Here is a 22,039-nt window from a genome sequence, read left to right on the forward strand (position 1 = left end):
GGACCTACAAGGTAGGGGTGTCTAACAGAGTGGACAGTGAGTGGACACAGTGTTTAAAAACTCCAGCAGCACTGCTGTGTCTGATCCACTCGCACCAGTGCAACACACCACCAGTCTGTAATAGTAGAACTACAAAGTGCACTTATCAGTAAAAGCAGCTGAGAAATCGGACAATGACTATAGAACCAAGGAGGCCTTTTTAATGCAGTAGCTGATTGGTGTGTATGTCCAATTATTCCTAGTGTTTGCATTTTTGAATATTATTAATCAATTTTTGATTCAGGCCTCTCTCAGTTTACATCATGCTGATTCCACCTCATATTAATAAGCTAAGACAATGTCAAAAGACAGTAAAACAGAAACACTTCAAGCCTCAGTTTTATGTACTATTTATTGTGATCATATTAAATTGCTTAATGATATTACATCAACCTTTTATTATTGCCACATATTTTTCATTCTTATATCAACCATCATAACAATAGCAAATTAAACAAAGAATTAAGCATTTCATTGGTTACTGTACATGATTAGTGCATATAATAACATCATTTACAAATTGCATGTAAAGTTAACTCTGCTGACTAGCAAAAGTCACATACAAACTCAAGTTCAACAAGACTGTTAAAATCGCTTCTGAATTCTAGTTAATGATTGCTAAATAATAATGCTAAATAATAATGCTAAATAATAATGCTAAAACTAGCTAGTGAAACTCCAGTAAACATTGCATCTGTAATAATATTTACATTTATGGCATTTGGCAGACGCTATTATACAGATCGATACAATTTTGATCATTTTACACAGGTAGACCAAGGCGGTGTTAGGAGTCTTGCCCAAGGACTCTTATTGGTATAGTGTAGGGTGCTTACCCTGGTGGGGGTTTGAACCCCAGTCTACAAGGCAGAAGTGTTAACCACTACACTATACCAACAATAAGATTCTTGGGTCAGTTTGTGAAAGGGGGGCTTTTGCCCAATGTCTGGGGAAACCTCTTACCCCAAATGTTAACTGCTTTTGAAAATAAATAAGTAACTAAATAAATACAGCTTTTTAACCTCTCAAAATGTAATGTTCAAGGAAAGTCTGGTGTTGACTGTAATAAGAATGCAAACGCTAACCAGGTTAGCCTGTTACCGTAATACCTTCAATATAAGCCATTCATTGGGTGAAGACTGTAGGTTTACTTAGTAGAATTGAGGACTGGCCAGAAAATCACCAGGAGTGCTTCGTAAGAGAGAGTCTAATCCTGCTGTTATCATCCTTTTTATGATCTCTAATCTGTTTTCTGTAACATTATTCTGGAACAGAATTTTTTTGTATACTGATTATGTAGCCAAGTCTGGTATTTGGCATATCTTGTAGTGAGGAATGCAGATGGGGACTGGTCATCATACAAAGGCCAAAGATAGCCTGACTAAGCCTGGCTTTTACACCTCCTTAACCCTTAACTGCATAAAAAAGTAAGTCATATGATAAATCAATGAAATAAGCCTATAGTTAACAAGGTTAAAACTACAATCTACAAAAACAATGGAACTGAGTGCGTTGTGCCTTAAAACAAGCCTTCTTCCATCTTATTCACCAGTGCAGGAATTCTTGAGTGCAGGAATGGATTTAAAGCAATACTTAATGCTTACAGTGGTGCTTGAATTTCTGCATAATTGTGACCCAAAAATTGTTTTACTGAGGAAAATCAACTTTTATGCAGAAATATAGAAAATTCTAAAGAGTTCACAAACTTTCAAGCACCACTGTAAATATACATCTCTCGCTCAACAGTTAAGACAAACAACCATGTTTCCCTAACCATATTTTCTCCATTCTTCCAGATATGTGCAGCGTTTCTTGTGAGTTCCCTGATTTCAGATGGAAGTCATTACCATTAAAACCACCACCAAGGTAATATGGTAAAAGCCCAGTGTGTACTAATGAGGAATTTTATTCCTCCCAGAAGCCCCTCTTGTGGTATAGGGCCTCCTTGAGTTTAGCTTCGAGAGTTCGCTTGGTTTGGTACATAGGGAGCTCCAACAGGGAATGACAGGTAAGGGCTTGAGGCAGGTGGTCTTCAGTAGAGTTTAATAGGGGGCGCACCCTCATCTTCACTTGATTCATACCCAGAATCGGCACTCGGTCAAACCCCGTCAAAAACACTGTAAAGCAAAAAGGATGCAAAACAAAAGTGCTTTTATGTGTTTGGAGAATGTTTACAATACAGCATGTTGTTCATGAAGTATTTTAAAATCTTGTTTAGCTTTCCATCTTATTCACCATCAATGAAATGGGAGTTGTTAATTAGGTAAATTTCTGACCACAGGATCGCTATTGATTAAACATTATGGTAACACTTTAATGTAGGGTGCTGTTCATAAGGCTACATGCCACCTACATAAGCTTGTCTTGACAACTGACAGAACTCTACATAAATGTTTATGAATGCTTATTCCAATAGGCAGCATCTGTCATAAAGGCTACTTTAGTTAACTTTGATCAAAACTGGCAACCTTTATAACGAATGACGCATATTGGAATAAGTATTAATTATGTAATAAACATTGATGTAGGGTTATGTCAGTTCTCATGACAAACTCATGTAGGCATCATATAGCCTTATGAACAGCACCCTAGAGTAAGTGGTACTGATAATATTTGAATGGAAGATCATTTTCAGTATAGCAGTTACACTGATATGGTAGCGTGTGTGGGGCTGGTATGAGTGTATTAGACACAGTTGCCAGAGTTTTTAAGTTAAGTGATACTTTTTTAATCCCACAACCGGGGAAATTCCACCTCTGCATTTAACCCATCCGTGAAGTGAAACACCACATACACACTGGTGAATACACACACTAGGGGGCAGTGAGCACACTTGCCCGGAGCGGTGGGCAGCCTTATCCACAGTGCCCAGGGAGCAATTGGGGGTTAGGTATCTTGCTCAAGGACACCTCAGTCATGGACTGTCGGTGCAGGGGATTGAACCGGCAACCTTCCGGTCACAGGGCTAGTTCCCTAACCTCCAGCCCAGGACATAAAAGTGATCCACTGACTCAAAAATATCCAGAAAAGAGTGACTCTGTGGATAGAAACAACCACTAGGGAAGCTGTGCGAAATGCAAATCTCTGTTGGTAGAATGAGGTAAATGACTCACAGAGGAAGGCTTTCTTGTCTTTTTCTGACAGTCCATCAAACACTTCCCAGAGTGAGACAATAGTTGGGTGTCTTGCATAGAACAATTCTTCATAGGTTGCATTCTATCCAACACAAAGAAAGAGAGCAAACATACAAATGTACATCTGTAATGTTTTTAAAGAATAGTCATGTGCAGTTCATGCAGTCCGTTTAGAGAGAATTCAGATCCATTCGCTTTTTCATTATGTTCCATCATATTCTTACTGTAAAACATATTTTAGAGAATATTCTCATTATTCTGCAAAAACAGCTCTTAAAAAAACATAAGCAAATTTTCACAATTTACAGAGTTCAAACCCTTTCCTTAGTGCAGGGGTCGGCAACATGCGGCTCTGCATCAGAATTGAATTTTTAAAAAACCATCCTTTGCAGTAAAATAAAGCCCTGCTGGTTGTTGTAACACAGTTTTAGCAATAAATGGTCTTAAATGCTGGAGTTTATGTATAACTGCAAATTCACCCTTTAACCCTAAAGGCTGGCACGCAGACCACTGGTCACCACAGCAACACAGACAAGAATCTTGCCTAGCTAGCAGCTAATGAAAAGGCAAAAGAGAAAGATTTCCGATAAACATTGATGATTTGGAGATAAATGGACTTATTTGCGTTTATAATCACTCCAGTTGGTTTCCTGACATTTAATCTGCAACAAGAAACTGTCAAACACTAAAAAGCCACAATGCTGAGGTCAGATTCTTCTTCGCCAGCTTCTTGTTCCAATTTTCCCATTCCACCTTAAATAGTGCAGCAGTTCTAGTGCCTCAGGCACCATTTAAGGTGGAACGGGAAAATTTAAACAAGAACTTGGTGAACGAAAAGCTGACTTCAGCCTTGTAACAAGTCAAATATTGAGAAACATTTCCTGCTTGAGAAAAGTTTCCTGCTGGAGAAACGTGGCTAAAGCTTAAAGCAGAGCAAAGTACATCTGGGTTTTCATTCATATTGTATTATTTTATATATACTAGTATGTTAGCACTGAGACATGTTTACCACTAAGATGGTAAAATGGACATAAAATGTGGCTCCCAGGGTGGTTTTATTTTTGTTGAAAGGACAAAATGGCTCTTCTCAACATTTGGGTTGCCGACCCCTGATTTAGTGCCTGACAGTAAATATAACCTGAGGTCCTCTTGAAAGGGAGTCCAGCTCCCAGCTGAGTTTAACATTAGGCTATAAAAAATAAACCTCTTCACTGATTGGATATTGAACGAGAAGAGCAGTTGTTTTCACCAATCTTATGTTAACCAATCAGAGTGCAGATTTAATTTGGACTGCTTTATTCTGTTTTAAGGTTTTGTTGATATTTAATAACAATAGAAAAGTTTAGTTTTGAGTTAGCTCAGACAGAGGCACTACACTTGGCTGGTCTCAAGCCAATTAATGAGTCCGCTTTACACCAAGACTGAGACAAGAGCAAGTCCAAATGATGTTGAGGTCATGACAGGATTGAGGCCAGACTCAAGCACACAGGAGATCCCACCTTTTTGAGTATACTCCAATCGTATTCCTCTGTGCCCACCATCACCCCTCTCAACTCCTCGGGCTGGAAGAACTGAACCACATTTTGGGCACACACTTTGTAGAAGCCCCTCTTGAACTCTTCAAACACTCGCTCCACTGACTTGTTCATGGTGTAATCCACATAGGCGTCCACAAACTCCTTTCTGAAACACAGATAACAGCCAACATATAGTTAAGTATATCGCTGTTGTCGGAACAAAACCTCGGATCTCCAAAATGGTAACTTTACAGGAGAAGGAAAAAACCTACTTTACTTTTAATGTGAGTCAATGGAACCAGACGTTCTACCAAGTAATATTTGGCCATTTCTTTTGGTACATTCCTCATGAAATTTTGACACAATGTAAAGGACAACAGACAATTTTGAACTATGTCAAAAAATGAAAAACAAGAAAAACGGAGATACAACGTTTTGTTCCGACAGCAGCGATATGTAAAGTATAGTGCAGGTTTGTTTACAAAGGATATCAGTTTACTTTCTCCATGTTTATATTTTATATGCACTATTATAGACTCACTATTCTCTGAATGTAAAATCAATACTTCTACAGAAAATAAAAATGACCAAATTAAGATTTTCAACCTCTATCTGTTGTTTCTCTAGCATGCAGTTAATAGTAGATATTAATTTTGATGCATTTCCCTTCTTCTAGTAAATGGACAGAAAACTAAGATTGAGTGTGTTCACATGTGCTCGATTAATCCGATCATAATCTGATTTCTGCAGTTGATTATTCAAATGGTCAGCATAGTCCAATTTCTTAGATTGGAGTAAGGTCTGCAAATCTAATTAAGAAATCCGATAAAGAGAGCTGGATTTTAGCACAGTAATCAGACCTCTCAGTGCATGTAAATTCTTGGATTTCTTTCAGATTTCTCAGTGTGTACATGTTTAAAAACAGAGCACGGTACCAGAAATAAGCAAGCAGTATTTCCCATTATCTGATTACCCAAGAGCTTGTAAACACATTGATTGGATTACTGACAAAATCTGATTTCCTGCAGTTATTGGATTATTAGGTGTATGTAAATGCACTCATTGTCATAAAATGTGATGTTTGATAAAGGTGTCAAATGTAATGATGATATAAGAAGGGATAAATTATTACTAAAATAGTGTCTCTGACTGGTTGTAAATTAAGTACAGACTTTTTTGTTGTGTAAACAGACAATCTACATACAATCTACATAACCTCTCCTTTGAGCAAATAGTAAAATATGAGCACTATAAAGGCACAAATTTACCATTCTGCAACATAAAAAGAAATGAAATAACCCCCACCCTCCCCTTTACCCCTCACTTAATTATAATAAAAGCCAGTAGGCAGGGGCAAAAGGCAGCAGTGTAACAAAAATGAACAAATACTAGACAAAAAGTTACATATCGCTGTTGTCAGATCAAAACCTCCACTTTTGTCTTTTTTTCAGTTTTTGACATACCTTGAAAATACCCATAGTCCTATATACTGTGTGTAAATTCCATCATGAATGGACCAAAGGAAATGACCTAAAATTACTTGGAAAAAAGTCTGGTTCCATTGACTTACATTAAAAATAGACTATGTTTTTACCTTGGCCTATAAAGTTAAAATTTTGGAGATATGAGGTTTTGATCTGAGAACAGCAATATATTTGATTACACTTTGAATTTTAAGCATTGTCTAAATGTTTAACTAACTTGTTTGAGCTTGTGACGACTTTCCCAGATTCATTTGGATCCAGTTCGACCTCCTTGTTGTCCCATATGATCTAAATATGTTAAAAGGAAAATATTAGAATAAAAACTAAATATTGAATGAAGCTTCTCGCAGCTGTTTTAAATCTTATATACACACTAAAAACACTATAAACACTTACTTTGAAAGTCATGTCCAGGCAATCAACATCTTCATCACTGTAATCCAGTACGTACTGCAGGCTCCTAATTATAGAACATTTAATTAGCATTAAGGATACAGGAACTTGACCCTTGTGTTATAAAAGGCTGAGAGAATTATGATGAGGGTCTACCTTACTTTGACATCAAAGTTCATACCTTCCAAGAACAGGACTAAGCTCAGTCAGATCCTCCAGAGTAGGCTGGATGCCGACAAGCTTCTTGAACAGGGCCAAAGGAAAGGGCAGGTTCACTACACTGTTGTTGTAAAAGGCCAGACCACACAGGCATCCAAACAGAAAGTAGCTCTCCTCCTGTAAACTGGGCTGTAAAGAAGAGAGATCAAGGTACAGATTAGAGGTCTAAATATCACTCTTTAATACTGTTTGCATGAGTCATAATACAGATAAAAAGGTTACCAGGTACAAAAACTGTAATAGGCAATAGAAGAGGAACATTTCTCTAGTAATATGTCGGCTGAAGAACGATTAATAAGTTAGGGATAAAAGAACATGAGATAGGACAGTTTAGACCTCTAGCTAATTCTGTGTCATGTCTACAACATGTGACTTCATATAGACTCCCACTTGCATACAACTGTATGCAAAAGTTTGGGTACCCCAGTGAAATTACTTTTTGCTTTTTACAAGTGAAAATAATTTCACATCCTCGCTCAGTTTGAGTCAGTCATCCTCTAGTGCTTCATTAATGGTCAGTTTTTGACCACAGAGACACTCAGGGTGGGACCATTTTGGGCAGAGGAAATGGATAGAAGGGAGCTCATAAATTGTCCGTACAAGCTACACTGTAACAAGTGGCTCTACTTAAAAAATGACTTCATGTGGTAAAAAAGCAGTTGACCTAGTTTAATTCAACTCAAAAATGTACTTTGATTGAAAGAATCATTCATTCAAAGTATTAATTTAGGATGAATAAAACTAGTTCTTTTACTTTACTTTTATTTATTTATTTTTTACCACATTAAGTCATTTTGGAAGTAGATCTGACAAACCACTTATTACAGTGTACAGTTTGTTATTGTACTCCTACAAAGTGGACCTATGTGGTAGATGCCGTTTATAAAGTTGCCAGTGAGTGGACCTACAAGGCAGGTGTTTCTAATAAATCTCTCAAAAATCACGTGCTTGTCTTACCTCAGCTGGAAACCAAATCAGTGTTTTTGTGTCGTTGTATATGAACATTTTGGATTCTGGTTCCAACAAAGTGCGAAATACATTGAGAAAGAAGTCCCTCTTATTAACATCTGTTTCTTCAAACTTCTCAGAGTACACCACCTGTGCAATAACGAGAAAAATGCATGCGCTGTATGATACTTCAACTACGCTGTAAAAAATTCTAAGTCAGATCGCTGTGAAATTTTAAGTCAACCTTCTACATAGTTTTAGTTTTGTGCTAGTTTAGTTTGGCACTTAGCTTTTAAGTACTGCATCACAGATTTAACAGTGAATGTGTTCACCTCCTAAAATTCCCAACATTTTTGGGATTTTTACTCAGTTAATCAGTTTCCACTTACAGGCTATGACCCCCCTTTATAAGGTCCCGGAGTCCCCAGCTTGGAAGGAAGGTGGTTTGAGTGCTACTCCTCTCAGATTCCTGACCATGGAGGGCTGTGGTGTCAGTGGGATTGGACCCCATGATCTCTTGATGATCAAGCAGTTAGACAATTGCAAAACTCACTCAGAGCATTGTGACCTGTGCTTGAATTGTTTCTCATACTCAAGCGGAGAGCATTGTCTATGAATGCGAGACAGGAGATCATGAGTTCGAATCCCAGCGATGCCTCAGTTTTCGGTGGTCAAAAATCTCAGACAAGGATGCACCTACGCCAACCCCTCTGCCTGTTCTGAGCATACTGATTGACAGGAGGAGTTGTAGTTTCTGGGCAGGAACTGGCCATGCCTAATCTGAGGGGTGGAATGGAGTAAAATCTTTAAATTCTAGCTTACGAGGAGACAACCATGCTTACTGGGCCTCATTAACCACCATTCTTAAGTAGAATTTTTTCCTCTTAAAATCCACTTACACAGTTTTCACAAATATTCAGAATTTTCTTACTTGGGATTCATTCTTAGGTCATTTGCGGTTTAAGTACACGTCATGAATCTAATGTAGACTTTTTCTTAGGACCTTCCTCAAGAACAAATTCAAGAAAAATCTTTGGAAGATAATGTCGAATGAAGTCCACTGTACTATCAATGTTGTAGATTTAAGTCAGATGCAATACTGAAAAGTGAAGTGTAAACGGATTTGCATGCAGTTCAGTTCATTTGCATTTTCCTGGCCGTACCTGCAGCCAACCTTTCAGAGCGGTCTGATTAGCAGTTCTCAGCTGAGCAAAACAGTCCTCCAGGAGCGCACTGCGTCTCAACACCAGCCTGAAGCAAGTCTATAATTGCCAAAGCATTTCCAAAGGAGAACGTTAATAAGATAATGTAGGTTCACGCCAGAGAGGACAGTAAATATACAAACAAAGGCTACATACCCTCACTTGTCTCAATTTTAGTAGGTTGCACTTAGCCTCCAGGTTAAAGATGCAAGGAGTGGAGTTCAGAAGGGCCAGGGTACACTGCGACAATGGAAACAAATGCGTCAATGATTCATATTTTATCTGAAATATCATATTTCGGTTGAATGTGTAGGTTGCCCACCTCTAGATACTGTTTATTTGCGAGCGCTACAGGGCCAGGATACCTATTCAGCTGCATATTGTTATAAACAGTTTGCAACTGTGGTTAAAAAAAAACATCCTGCCATTAGATATATGCAGTCCTACATGATCAACATCCTTTGTAGAATCATACAGTGGTGGACAGGCTGATGAACACATTATCATATGAATAGAAACTTGTAGATCACTGAATGAAGAAGTACAGATACAACTATACAAATACAGATTAATTTAGCCAACAGTTGCATGCCTGATTTGCAAAGATTAAGACAAAAATACTTACTATTTCAAACAGAACGTTGATCTCATAGATGACAAAATCTCCAGATGTGATTTTTCTTTTGCCACTGCAGGACACCTTCAGAATATAAATGAGAAAAGTTTGTTTAAAATAAGTGTTAAAGAGTTTAAAAACTTAAAAACTTTTCACCTTTCTCATATTTCATCACAATACATTGACCTTGTAGAGCATCTGTAAGACGTGCACAAGGTTCTGTAGATGTCCATCCGAGGATTCCGCTTGTCTGTTAAATGTCCTCTGAGATACGAAGTGTGCAGACGGTTTGTGAAAGAGCTTCACCAAGGGTTTAAGGAAGTCATCAGAGAGCTCAGACCAGTATTTCACTGAAAAGACAGCAAAGTATGGATCTTTATGTCTACAGTGGGTCTCCAGTTTCACTCAGTACCAGAGCTTGGTGGAAAAACCCTAAATTCATGCTAGTAAAAGTATTGATAGTGGTGTAAAACAATGACTGAAGTAAAAGTACCTTCCCAAAAATAACCTGAGTAGAAGTACAAAAATATCAGGTAAAAGCTACTTAAAGAGTAACTACACCCTAAGACCCCTTTTCAGTAACAGCTGAAATGTATTGGTTTGTAATAATAAAATATACCAGCCTTGCTTAAAACTGCTTAAACCTTTCCACGCTGTGAAAATAACATTTTTATCGTGGTTGGTTCACCCTCTGCAGTGCCCCTATGGTTCAACTCTGCTAAATGCGAGGATGACGTGTCATCGTTCAGTATGCAAATCAGTCCTCCAGTGTTACCACCCCCTGATGACGCCTTATTCAGAAATTCATAAATCACAAATATGAGAAGCATTTAGCGTGTTATTTAGTGTTTCAGTTTTTGCTAGGTTATGCTTGCTAAAATGACTCAGTTAGTTGTCTTTCAAACTTAGTTTTTCAAATGATTTAGTACTTCAGAATTCAGTTTTTCCCGGTTAAGAGCAAGGGGGCCAAATGTATGCTTACCACTGATATGAAAGCAATGTTGAATTGCATGTATTTCCCACTAAACCAGCACTGGCTTCTAACTTATAGACCTGCAGTGCAACTTTTTAGAATACCCAGAGTCAGAAATATCACTATAAAAACTGAATTTTGCATGGCACAGTTCTTTTTCAGATTCTTTGAGTCTAAAATAAAAGGCTAAAGCTTCGAAGTCAGAAATGTGAGCAAACACAAAACAGTACAAATGCAACAACCAACAAAACATAATACATTTAAGCACAAAACAGAATCAATAACTAAATAGGAAAGGCAAAAACGTAAGAGTAAAAGAAGATTATTCACTAATATACTTGAGGGGCAGTAAGAAAGTATTAGGATTTGAAAATACTCAGGAGAGTGCATGTCCATAATATTTCACTTAAGCACATTAACTTAAGTAAATATAACTAGTTACTACCACATCTACTCATCATCTACACATTACAGAAACTTTATGCAGGAGTTCACAGCCTTTTCCACCTCAAGGCCCTGTTTGTCAATAGAAGGCATGAAGACCCACAGACATATGAAACTGTTTTGATTTAAAATGACATTTTTGGGAAATTATTTGGGCGCCTAACCTCTCACTATGCAACATTTATCAGTAAACATTAAAATGTCAGAAAATAAGGCACATCAGAAATCAGGCCAAATGCTTGCAATGACTGAAATATCCTTGGAGTACACTTTTTTTCTAGAAGCAAGTAGCGAAAAATAGACAAAGCTGTTGTTTTAGGGCATTTATTAATATAGTTTATTTATATTATATTATTAGGTCAACCATTTCTTCACTGATTTTTATTACAAATTGCCATTGACAGCCCTCTACAGACCTGTTTTCCAGCCCACTTGTGGTCCACTGCCCAGTGGCTGAGAAACCTTGCCTTAAAGGACGTAATGTCACGTTAATGCTTACCCAAAGCCTGGAGCATAGAAGGGTTCAGCTTTAAGAGGGCAGAAGCCAATTCAACAGTGAGTTTTGTCTCGTGCAGACGTTTGTTCAGCACTCTGAGGATTTCAGGCAGGATGAGGTAAACTCTCAGAGCTTCAGCACCAACAGCAGTGGAGCCCAGAGAGGGGAGCAGATCCTTCTCCACAATCTTCCCTACCTGAAGCAAACACACCATAAGATATTAAAGCCTCAGTCAGGAATTGCTTCAACGTCTGTACCTGAAGCAAAGGGATCAAAAGACACTAAAGCCTCGGCCAGAAACTGCTACAACTAGCAGGCCAGTGTTTATCATGAAATAACAAAAAATAATAAAAAGTAGAAAACATAATTCCCACCAGAACTTTGATATTTCCCAGAAATGAACATTGCTGGGGTCAAATTGGCCTCAAAGATAAAAGTTGTCAGTAAATTTGAGGATAAAAGGAGAGTTAAGCAAAGGCCGAATGCTACAACAGTATAACAATGCAACTTTTTGCACACCTGTTAACAATTAGCTAACCAAACTTATATACTGATATAGAACATCTGCAAGCTGGTAACCTTCTAAATTGTTCCTCCAGAAACATTTTCTTGGAGGAGTGTTTTTGTGTAACTTTGGGTTGCTTTACCTCCAACAGCACCTTCTCTTTCTGTGCTAACCGCTTAACAGCAGCTCTCACTGATTCCATATCCAAACCAGAGAAGCTTGTAGAAGTTTGATAATGTTCATCACAACTGCACAGAAACAGAGATGCACACACAAAATCAACAAAACTGCAGAGTTTGAGCAGCATTTAACCAGTTTTCAGATGTAAAGTTTTAACTGTGCTGTATTAATTATGGTTCTAGTACCTTTTCTTAAGGAAGCTTGCATTCAAACATGCTTCAGAGGAGAACACTCTTTTAATTTCTCTAATAAAAACAGAAAAACACATCAATACACTGTCATAAATCACAATAAGCTAATCTGTCAAGTCACATAATGAATTTAATTCGATATACTGATGTACAGTCATAAGCAACATCAACCCTAAAGTTACTTTGGAGGGAACAAACCCAATATATGACCCTTTCCTGCACATTCTAGGACATAATTTCTGTTTATTTAAGTTTAACATACTGGAAAAAAAAAATCAAACATGAAGTATAAAATGAGCCTCAACTTTTGCAAAGTCCATATTTATTTTTTATTTTTTCCCAACATCTCAAATTTAGCAAATAAAGAGTATTTGAGCATTTAAATGAACAGAAGGTTGTTCTCTGTAGAGAATGTGTCAATTATTTTTACTTCCAACAATGCATATAATGAATCCAGTGGCGCCCAAACTTTTGCACACAAATTCTGCTTATAAAGTCATTTGTTTTAGGGTCAGTATGGTCAAGAAAGGAGGGCCTATTAAGATCTTGTGATTATCATTTTACAAACAAAAACATTTTCACATGTAAACATGCAGCTGATGCACTGTAGAGGTGAATGAGATGCATGTGAGCAGCTCGAGTTTCGCTTAAACACTCACTTCTTGATTGTCCTCCACTGATTTGAGTCACACTCAGATATCCATCTGTCAATCATTCGGTCTCCTAACGTTAAAATCCCTCTCCCTCGGTTCGATTCCGGGTGCACTGAGCTATTATCAGCTTCCTAGAGACAGAATTCCAAACAGACCCTCCAGTCAATATACAAGCTTTCAGGTGTTAATAGTTCATGCAATAATACCAGATCTTACCTGCTGAGAGCACAAGACGAAGGAAAGGTTCCCACCAGCAACGATCTGCTCAACCGATTGGTCATGATTGGCATCTGCGCATAAAAAAACAGCATTTGATCATTTCTAGCTTGCAGCATGTATCCAATTACAGTTTTTTCTAGCTGCAAGATCACGGACACTAAGGAAAGAGGACATATTACTTATGGTTTTAGCCTCCCTCCACAAGGTCCAGTTCTTTTACTTGTTGGTAAGACCCTTAATGGAGTTGCACTCTCTTACTAAAACTTCATTGCTCTTGCAGGTCCCTGAGGTTTTTAGATCAGCTACTCTTAGCTGTTCCATGGTCTCAGCTGAAGCTCAACACTATTAAAAGTACTGTGTGGGTACATTTTTTGTTCATTAAGGTACAAACCAAGCAGAGTTAACACACTTTCCTAAAATGACTTTGCAGGCCCATTACAACTGAATTGAGCTGAACCTTTTCAATGAGGTGACCAGTTTACACCCAGCAACTTTATTATGGTGGCAAACTGCTAGGGATAAAGGTGTGAGGTAACATTATGAGAGTAATATTCGGCTAGGTAACATGCTAACCTACTGCATTAGCAGGAACATCTCCTCAGCACTGAATTAGTCTCTGATGAAATCTAGCTCGCGTCACTAAACAGCTGTAAAAAGTACTCAGCTCATGATAAAAAATAGATGTTACTATGCAATACTAAATGTTAGTTACTAGTTTTAGCAAATGATAGTTTTTTGTTTTGGATTGTTACTCCATCCTACCCTTGTAAAGCCTCCTTCAGATAATGTAGCAGTAGCTTAACAGTGATTTTATCCTGATTTCCATTACATTATGTGATAAATATTGCATGTTTTGTTCCCTCTACTAATCCTACTCTCTGCTGATCACTAAAATCTTTAGTCATAGTACTGTTACAGAAATCTATATAGAGCACAGTATTTACTGATGACAGCTTTGTTTAAAACGTTTAGGGGCATAGCCAAGGGGTCTTTATGGGCTTTATGCCCCTTCTGGCCACTCCTTACCTATGCCCCTAAACCAAATGTACAGCCCAGGTGCTGACTGTCCATAAAAAGAGGTCACATCTGAAGTTACTTGTTCACAATGGGCAGTGTATTATGACCGAGCTCATAATAAGCAAGTGCTCATTCAATTCTACCTTAAAGGGGAATTCCACCAATTTACCAAAATGTCTGGATAATTCAGTCTGACATGTAAACATTCACAGTCAATTCACAGTGATTTGATGTACAATGACTCACAGTGGTGGCGATGGGAACCAGGGGTTCCCATACAACACTAATATAGCCATTTTATTTGCTGTCCAGAACCTTCAGTAAAGCTACACATGACTTCTAAGTGTTTATATGTAATGCTGATGATGGTAAAATCATTGAAAAAAAAGTGGACTATATTGCCTTGCAACATCCTGCAGGTACATCTCTGCCATGAACGGATTAAAGAAAATGAATTAGAACAAAACACTTTGAGCCAAAACATTATCACAAAACTATCATGTTTCAGCAACCATTTCATGTAATAACTTTCTGTGTGGGAGCTTTTAGAGGCATTAAACTCTTCTGATGTCTGGTTCCCATCACCACCACTGTGAACAATTCAGATTCTGCAAGTTTCCCTAGAAGAAAGCATTTCACACCAAATGACTCTGAATGATGTTGTTTACATCTGAACATGGAGTTCCCCTTAGTGCCAACAGGTGTCAGTTTTTTTCAGGGTCTGACTGATATACAGTAGTATTTCTTTTGTAAGAATAGATGTATTAATGGAATTCATTTATTTTTACATGTTTTGCACTGTTTTTACAGCTACAGAGCATGAAAAGCTGCATGTTTATGCAGAGTGGGGAATGAATGAATGAATGAATGAATGAATGAATGAATGAATGAATGAATGAATGAATGAATGAACCTTGGCACTAAAAATGCTTCTTAGCGATCGTAAAAGCTGTTAGAAGAACACAGTTAATTACCTGGTGGCAGGTGAACAGGAAATGGCACACACTGATCGGTTCTCTGTCCATTTCCCAGCTGTCCCTGTTCTCCACATCCAAAAGAGTAGATCGTTTTTGATGATCCAACCAGTGCCAGAGTGTGGTGCCTTAAATTCACATAAAGTAATGAAAGGTTCACAGGAATGACCTAAAGTGCAGTCTCATGGGCTGAAGGTGTTATTCTAAACCAGTGGTCTACAATGGTCCTGGAGATCTACCTTCATGCAGAGCCTAGTTCCAACCACAGTTTGTCACACCTGCTCCAGCTACTTGACCTTTTTGCAAGTCCCTGATTGGCTGGATCAGATGTATTGGAGTTAAGTAAGGGGCAGGGCAGCTTAGTGGATACAGGCTGGACCTAAACTCTGCAGGAAAGCAGCCCTTCTTGACCAGGCCTGGACACCACTGCTCTAAACTCGACAGCTGTTTGCATATTTAGGCATACATAACAATACAGTTTCCCTCTGGGATCAATAAAGTTCTATCTATCTATCTATGCAAAAGTTTGGGCACACCTGGTGATGTTTTGTTGATCAAAATAAGTAACACACCCTCCACATACTTTGATCCCTGTAGCGGATGCATTAGCCCCATAAAATCTCAGACATGTTACATACTAAAGCTTATTATTCATTAACTACAGAGACCAGTGCAAACTGGTTGAGCTATTCTTAGGTTATAGAAGTGTGTAATAAAACATTTTTATAGACCATATAAACAAATCAAATCTACCTTCCACAGGTGATCTGGGACACCTCTGACCCCCAGAGTGCACCCACCACACAAGGTCGGCGTTCATCTCTGAACGAGTTATGTCCGAGCTGCCCATAACGACCCGATCCAAACGTGAAAACAGTTCCTCCCTGAGGAAAAGTAGCAAAAGCATCATATTGCAATTGTTTCTCATCAATTAACTGTTACTTTATGTCAGCGTTGTAAACAATGTGCAGTATGTGGTTAAATTATACTCATTTTCAGCTGTGATACCTTTGACAAAGTGGCAGTGTGCTCCTCTCCACATGAGATGAAGACTGTTTTCTTGAAGGTCAAGCTATTCACACAGGCTGGAATGTATCTGTCTGTGGGTGGAAGTCAAACAGTCATCATCAAATAGTTTTAAACACATATGAAGGGTGTGGCCTCGTTTTATAACAGCATGTTCTACCAGTTATGAATGACAAGGCTGTAAAGTACTGAGAATAGGAAGACAATATACAATACACTATACAGTAAAAGACATAGATAGTCCAACTATGGCATGTTTAAGCTCACTTCCTGACTGAAAGCTAAATATTCAGATCTTTAAAAATAACACATTGCAAATTACATATTTTCTCTTACATTATGTGGTCTGTAGCCTTCAAGGCTCATATCAGGCAGATAATGATATTATTAAAGATTTATTTGATGCTCTCTGAACTAGTAATGTTTTCATTAAGTACGCATGTGCCTTAACCACGGTGTCAAAATCACCTGTAAGAAGTACATTTGTACCGTACCGTATATCTTCTAAGACACTTGGGAGTTCAATTGTCCAGGTCCTACATTTTTGCTTCTTTTACATTGTTTTCATTGAGGCCTACTTACCACATTTGTGTGCATTTATGTACCAAAACTGGTCATAATTAATTTTTCCAAGACCAGTTTCTCACCTCTCTCTATCCCTTAAAAAAAATTCAATATAATTGGGCGGAGCTAAACTGCCTAGGCTTAATGGATGGCTATATGTAAATGAGTTGGTTCTCAATACTGTATACCTAAATAAATAATGCATGGCCATGACTCAGTAAGGCATAGGAACAAGATAATTAAGTTGTGGCCATGACTTTGTAAAGCATGGGAACGAGATCCTAATGCGTGGCCATGACTTAGTAAGGCATGATCTCGTTCCCATTGCCACAACATAAATATCTCATTCCCACACCTTAGGATCTCATTCCCACATGTTCAGAAAGGTGTGGCCACACATTATTTTTATTTATATGGGATGTCACCAGCAGGGCTCCGCTCAGAGAACAAAGAATTTTAAAAAACTGGCTGTTTCGCAGCTTAGTTTCCATATACGGAATATGTGGTCCACTTTTAAGTGTTTATACGTAACTTCTTTATTTAAAAATTCTGTGATGCGCACACTTTAAAGTATGTGTACCTGAATCAATGAAAGCAGTGCATTTGATTCAGTTAAAAATTTTTCATTAGCTTTAAGCAAAACTGAAAAAGATGTGCCCCACCCTCAGTGTCTCCAAGGCCCAGCTGTCCAGCGCTGTTCCTGCCCCATCCAAACACAGATCCAGACAGAGAAAGGGCAAAGCTGTGGTCTCCCCCGGCGCAGATCTGAGCCAGCGGGATCCCACACAGAGACTTGAGGGGCTGAGGAGACAGAAAGCTGGGCTCACCTTTCCCCAAGCCCAGCTGACCACTGGAGTTCTGACCCCACGTAAACAAATGACCATCTGAGACAACAAGAAACATGAAAACACTAACATGATACATGATGTAATATGAAAACACTATTTAAATTATAGTGTACAATGCTGCACTGATGTATCACAGCATTATGGGACAAGGGAGTTAAAAAGTTGTAAACATTTTAATAAAACACACACACACACACACACACACACACACACACACACACACACACACACACACATATATATATATATATATATATATATATATATATATATATATATATATATATATGCAGACACACACACACAGACACACACACACATACAAGTTCTAAGCCGCTTCTCCTTTTGGGTTGCGGGGGGTGTATATATATATATATATATATATATATATATATATATATATATATATATATATATACAGTATATAGTTACTTTTTTACTGTTTTACTGTTAATATGGTACTGTAAAAGTAACACCATTCATAGCCATTCACTTACAGAAATTTTACTGTGATTGTTTTTACAGTGTAGAATTTATAAGTGTGCTTATCGTAGCTTCATCACTAGAGGCCTTAATCACCTCACTGACAAGCAAAGGAAAGTTATCTTTGTAATACCAGCTGCTGAGCATTGAACCAGGTGCATATGTGCTTAGTGAGAGAACAAGGCCAGAACCATTTAACCTCTTAGGTCCTCAACAGCATCTCAGTATCTGAAGCTAAACAGCTTTTCAGCTGTAATGCAGGTTTAACATTTAATCAGAACCATGATATAAATACCTTGTGTTAGTGCCATGCAGTGCTGGTCGCCACATACAACCTGAATCACATTCCAACTGGAGAGCTCCTTGATGGGTCTGTGAATTATATATATAATTTATAATGTTAACATGTTAATTACAAGAACACAAACATGTTTTTACCCCATCAATAGTTTTAGAATTCACTTTCATGGTACATTTGACTATAAACGATTCATCATTGTAGTTGTTTTAATGAGAGACTACTACACTATTGCTATAATTACACACTTAAAAGGGATGGTTCTTCAGGGGTTCTTTAGTAAAGGCCATCCTGAATAGAACTACATTGGACTATGTGTTCTACATAGAACCATTTCGTGCTTAAATGGTTATCTGTATGGTGAAATGTTCTAAAGGTTGATGGATCTATATAAAACCTGTTTGAAACAAGGTTCTTGTACCAAAAAGCATTTTATTGTTGCATGCTACAACAGCAGAACCTATTTAGAACCATTTTTCAAGTTTGTATGTAGAACCATGAATCTGAAGAAGCATTTCACCATGCAGAGAACCATTTAAGCATGCAAATTGTTCTTTGACTGTGCAAAGTTTTATATAGAAACATTGTCTTTATTAAAGAACCCTTGAAGAACCTACCCTTTTTAGGAGTGTATGATTAACAGTAGTATTAGTATCATTTATTTTATCAGTGTTAATAGTTTTATAACAGACATACCTGCAGTGGTTATGTTTGTCCATCCAAAACGATCTGCCTGCGTATGTAAGAAGAACTGCTTGAGTTTCTCCGCAGCTCATCAGTCTGATCTTGTCTTTCAGCTCCAGATTCTCTGAGACAAAGACAGAAAGACTGACAGTGAGATTCAGCTTCGCTCACTCAGTGCTCCACGTCCACTCCACCGTCCTGCACACTTCAAAAAGATGGTTCTTCAAGGGTTCTTTAGTAATGGAAATAGCTCTATTTAGAACCATAAATGCTATATAGAATCATATAGCACCACAAATGGTTCTTCAGGCTGATTTAGAACGTGTTGAATGTTTGAACACATTTGTATAGTTACAAGCTTGACATCATAACAACATAAGAACCCCTTTTGGTGCTACATGGAACCATTTCCAAAAAAAGGTTCCGTATAGAACCATGTACAACACATTACCATTCATATGAAGAACAGTTTCTCTAGACAAAGAACATTAAAGCATGCAGATGGTTCTGTGTAGAACTCTATGGATCAGCATAGCTCCACTGCCTTTACTAAAGAAGCCTTGAACAGCCTCAGACGTACTCAGCCTGCCGCACTGCAGTCCGCCAGCAGGGGGCACTCTGATGACGGACACGTTCCCCTCTCCGCGCACGAAGCCCACCAGCCCCTTCCCGGGCGCGAGCTGCTTGATTCTGGATTTTGGAGAACAGAAGAAAACACCAGAAGTGGTCTTCTTCACCCCATCAGGCTTGACCAGGCCAAAGCCCGCTCTGACGTCATCTCCCCAGTAGCAGAACATCTCCGCGTGAAAGTCGTGCAGATCGAGTCAGCCGCGCTCTGAGGCTCGCGCGCCGGGCTCGCATTATTAAGGCTGCAGCCGTTGTGACGTATAGGCGCGCGAGCTCGCTGGAAAACGAAACCGAGAGTTACAGCGCGAGCAGCTCTCACTCAGCGACACCGACACACACGCGCGCGTTTGTTTCTGTGCATTGTGGGGACATTTCATTGACATTCATTCATTTCTTGGAGACTTACTCAAACCTTAAACAGAACTACTACTAGCCTAGCCGTAATCCTAATCCTAACCTTATCTTCCCCTCACCTTAAATGTTTATGATTTACGTGGTGAGTACTTCACGTAGGTCCCCACAAGGACGAAACCTAGTCCACACACTCTCTCTGTCTCTCTCTCTCTCTCTCTCTCTCTCTCTCTCTCTCTCTCTCCTTTCTCTAATGAATACAGTTTTAAATGAAGTCTTTCATGAACATCATGGACACTGAACGAACAACACCAGAAGTTCTGAATAAACAGCTGGTGTTGAATGAAAACCACCACAGTTTATTTAAGAAAACCAAGGTTCCTGGTTCATGCCTAACAATTAAATGTAGTACAATCAGGAAAAAAGCCACAGAGCTTGTTCTGATTGGTTTCAAAGTGATGACACTGTGTATAGTTATAGCTGAGATGAACACCTAACAGGATCTTTTACATTCATTTTTATAGATAACATACAAAGACAGACTTAAAGTATAAAATACACACCTACACTGTTAGACTGAAAGTATAGAATGAACACCTACAGTTTTAGACTGAAAGTATAGAATGAACACCTACAGTGTTAGACTGAAAGTATAGAATGAACACCTACAGTTTTAGACTGAAAGTATAGAATGAACACCTACACTGTTAGACTGAAAGTATAGAATGAGCACCTACAGTGTTAGACTGAAGGTATAGAATGAACACCTACAGTTTTAGACTGAAAGTATAGAATGAACACCTACAGTTTTAGACTGAAAGTATAGAATGAACACCTACACTGTTAGACTGAAAGTATAGAATGAACACCTACAGTTTTAGACTGAAAGTATAGAATGAACACCTACAGTGTTAGACTGAAAGTACAGAATACACACCTACACTGTTAGACTGAAAGTATAGAATGAACACCTACAGTTTTAGACTGAAAGTATAGAATGAACACCTACAGTGTTAGACTGAAAGTATAGAATGAACACCTACAGTGTTAGACTGAAAGTATAGAATGAGCACCTACAGTGTTAGACTGAAGGTATAGAATGAACACCTACAGTTTTAGACTGAAAGTATAGAATGAACACCTACAGTTTTAGACTGAAAGTATAGAAGGAACACCTACACTGTTAGACTGAAAGTATAGAATGAACACCTACAGTGTTAGACTGAAAGTATAGAATGAACACCTACAGTTATAGACTGAAAGTATAGAATGAACACCTACAGTTTTAGACTGAAAGTATAGAATGAACACCTACAGTTTTATACTGAAAGTATAGAATGAACACCTACAGTGTTAGACTGAAAGTACAGAATACACACCTACACTGTTAGACTGAAAGTATAGAATGAACACCTACAGTTTTAGACTGAAAGTATAGAATGAACACCTACAGTGTTAGACTGAAGGTATAGAATGAACACCTACAGTTTTAGACTGAAAGTATAGAATGAACACCTACAGTTTTAGACTGAAGGTATAGAACGAACACCTACAGTTTTATACTGAAAGTATAGAATGAACACCTACAGTGTTAGACTGAAAGTACAGAATACACACCTACAGTGTTAGACTGAAAGTATAGAATGAACACCTACAGTTTTAGACTGAAAGTATAGAATGAACACCTACAGTGTTAGACTGAAAGTACAGAATACACACCTACACTGTTAGACTGAAAGTACAGAATACACACCTACACTGTTAGACTGAAAGTATAGAATGAACACCTACAGTTTTAGACTGAAAGTATAGAATGAACACCTACAGTGTTAGACTGAAAGTATAGAATGAACACCTACAGTTTTAGACTGAAAGTATAGAATGAACACCTACACTGTTAGACTGAAAGTATAGAATGAGCACCTACAGTGTTAGACTGAAGGTATAGAATGAA

The 22,039-nt window shown here is 38.2% G+C and overlaps 1 protein-coding gene across 1 annotated transcript; it reads right to left on the bottom strand.

Annotated features, from left to right (window-relative positions):
• Positions 1-373: 373 nt before the first annotated feature.
• Positions 374-19,976, bottom strand: LOC108441137 (probable E3 ubiquitin-protein ligase HERC4). The gene is made up of 24 exons (XM_017720487.2): positions 19,688-19,976; positions 19,120-19,231; positions 18,421-18,497; positions 17,457-17,678; positions 16,213-16,304; positions 15,958-16,088; positions 15,205-15,332; positions 13,211-13,284; positions 13,001-13,125; positions 12,336-12,395; positions 12,113-12,218; positions 11,469-11,661; positions 9,739-9,902; positions 9,562-9,636; positions 9,259-9,336; positions 9,093-9,176; positions 8,898-8,996; positions 7,744-7,884; positions 6,749-6,915; positions 6,571-6,634; positions 6,392-6,462; positions 4,673-4,856; positions 3,153-3,255; positions 374-2,156 (listed from the first exon to the last, which is right to left on the bottom strand). The coding sequence occupies exons 1-24, from the start codon at positions 19,902-19,904 to the stop codon at positions 1,945-1,947; spliced, it is 2,979 nt and encodes a 992-aa protein (XP_017575976.1). The 5' UTR covers positions 19,905-19,976; the 3' UTR covers positions 374-1,944.
• Between the last annotated feature and the right edge of the window lie 2,063 nt (positions 19,977-22,039).

Source organism: Pygocentrus nattereri, chromosome 5 (genome assembly GCF_015220715.1).
Source record: "Pygocentrus nattereri isolate fPygNat1 chromosome 5, fPygNat1.pri, whole genome shotgun sequence".
In the NCBI taxonomy this organism is placed as follows: domain Eukaryota; kingdom Metazoa; phylum Chordata; class Actinopteri; order Characiformes; family Serrasalmidae; genus Pygocentrus; species Pygocentrus nattereri.

Bases quoted from the DNA above. Each gene is read 5' to 3' on its own strand.
- LOC108441137 (XM_017720487.2), bottom strand. From the start codon at position 19,904: ATGTTCTGCTACTGGGGAGATGACGTCAGAGCGGGCTTTGGCCTGGTC. The intron at 12,396-13,000 runs GTGAGTGTTTAA...TGTTTTTATTAG, and splicing joins CAGTGGAGGACAATCAAGAA to AGAAATTAAAAGAGTGTTCT. The intron at 11,662-12,112 runs GTAAAGCAACCC...TGTTTGCTTCAG, and splicing joins AAGAGAAGGTGCTGTTGGAG to GTAGGGAAGATTGTGGAGAA.